General features: G+C 43.2%; 1 protein-coding gene across 1 annotated transcript; it reads left to right on the forward strand.

Moving 5' to 3' along the window:
* Positions 1 to 323: 323 nt before the first annotated feature.
* Positions 324 to 1,892, forward strand: LOC110037092 (rop guanine nucleotide exchange factor 1-like; the record flags this gene model as incomplete). Its single annotated transcript, XM_020741669.1, has 3 exons — positions 324 to 1,064; positions 1,167 to 1,283; positions 1,357 to 1,892. Coding segments are annotated over exons 1-3 (933 nt in total), but the record flags the coding sequence as incomplete, so codon positions are not given.
* Positions 1,893 to 2,033: the final 141 nt, after the last annotated feature.

Genomic DNA, 2,033 nt, shown 5'->3' on the forward strand with positions numbered 1-2,033 from the left:
CTAATATCTAAATCTTTATATTCATTTATATTGATCCTAAATCACATTAAAATATCACTAATATTAATATTTTGAAGTAAATTTTTTTTAAAAAAATTTAGAAATATAAATATCTAAATTTTATAATAGTAATTTGAATTTTTTTTAAATATTAATTTTATAATTATAAAAGACATTGCATTAATATAAATATCTAAAATTTATAATAGTAATTTGAATTTTTTTAAAATATTAATTTTATAATTATAAAAGACATTGCATTTATAAATATAATTAATATGGGTCATACTCATTGGTACCATCTTTGCCTCCTTGAGCTCCAATCATCGCTTCCACGAGACACCACGATCTGCTGCGATGGAAACTCTACCGTTAGAAGCACTTCGCACGAATTGCGGACTGAAAAGCGATTAAGAGGGTACTAAGTATGATTATTATATATAACAAATCGCGGTTAAATAAGCGGCCGTAAGCCTTCCTCAACCGGCAAGCGGCGTCGCTTTTGCTTTTCCAGCATCGCGGCAAAAAGCGGACCAGATTGGGAGAGATAGAGTGAGCTCGAAGTGAGAGAAAGCGGAGGAGAGACATAGTGAGCCACAGAAGTGTTGGTGCGCGCCTCCTTCTCTGGCTTTGCTGTCTGCTGAGGCAGAGCTTACATTGGGGGATGTGAAATGGCGGAGGAGTGGGGGAGATCTGGACTTGTGGTGTGGAGGAGGTGAGCGATCTGCTTTTGGAGGAGTAGTGTTAGGGTTTTGGTGGCCATCAATCACTAGGGGTGTGAGAGATGGGGAGCATTTCGTCGGAGGAGGTGTCCGATCAGCAGAGCGAGGAGAGGTGCGGGAGCTACAGTCCCAGTGCAGATGTTAGCGAGTCTGAGAGCTCCAGTGGCTTCTCCGGCCGGCGCTTCACTGCGGGTGCTTCGAGTTCATTTGCATCTTCGCCGCTGGTTATCGGGAAATCTGGTCTTGCTGCAGCCGATGCGGGCCGTGCATTGTTGCCAATGCCCGAAGCTGATGCTATGTTCTGGGAGGGAAAGTTGGAGAAGCGTGAAGTAGACTTGTCTGGTTCGTCTGCTACTTTTTAGTTTCAGATCTTGTAGAGAGACATGTGATTGTTATTTTGGTTTACGCCTTCAGTGTTTGCTCAGCATTTTGCTAATCTTACAGAGGTCGAGATGATGAAAGAGAGATTCGCTAAACTCTTACTGGGGGAGGATATGTCCGGCGGAGGGAAAGGAGTTTGCACCGCGCTGGCGATCTCGAACGCCATTACGAATTTATCCGGTGAGATGAACTTTTTAATAAGCACCTTTTAAGCTCTTGCATCTAGGTTTTAATTGTGGAGAAACTTCCTCAGCTACTGTGTTCGGGGAACTGTGGAGGTTGGAGCCGCTGGCCCCACAGAAGAAAGCAGTGTGGATAAGGGAAATGGAATGGTTGCTATGCGTGAGTGATTCAATCGTAGAGCTCATCCCATCTCTGCAAGAGTTTCCAGGTGGCGGGACATTTGAAGTGATGGCAGCGCGTCCAAGACCTGATCTCTACATGAACCTTCCTGCGCTGAAAAAGCTAGATTCCATGCTCCTAGGGATGCTGGATGGGTTCCGGAATACTGAATTCTGGTATGTTGATAGAGGGATAATGGTTGCTGATGCTATTGAAGAAGGTGACGAGGGCTACCCTTCTTTTGGGAGGCCATCACTGAGACAGGAAGAGAAATGGTGGCTTCCATGCCCACGAGTTCCTCCAAATGGTCTGTCTGAAGAGACCAGGAAGAAGCTGCAGCAGTGCAGAGATTGTGCAAACCAGATACTGAAGGCCGCAATGGCGATCAACAGTGGGGTGCTTGCAGAGATTGAGATTCCTGAAGCCTACTTTGAAACTCTTCCTAAGGTATATCAATAATCATTGAATTGCTGAACAGGTTTAATCTGAAGTTTTTTTAAATCTGAAATGGATTCTCATAAATTTAGGAATTTGATTTTGAAAATCTATCAATGACTCATATTTCTGGCAACTTTGACTGTATAATCT

Source organism: Phalaenopsis equestris, unplaced genomic scaffold (assembly GCF_001263595.1).
Source record: "Phalaenopsis equestris unplaced genomic scaffold, ASM126359v1 Scaffold215001, whole genome shotgun sequence".
Taxonomy (NCBI): domain Eukaryota; kingdom Viridiplantae; phylum Streptophyta; class Magnoliopsida; order Asparagales; family Orchidaceae; genus Phalaenopsis; species Phalaenopsis equestris.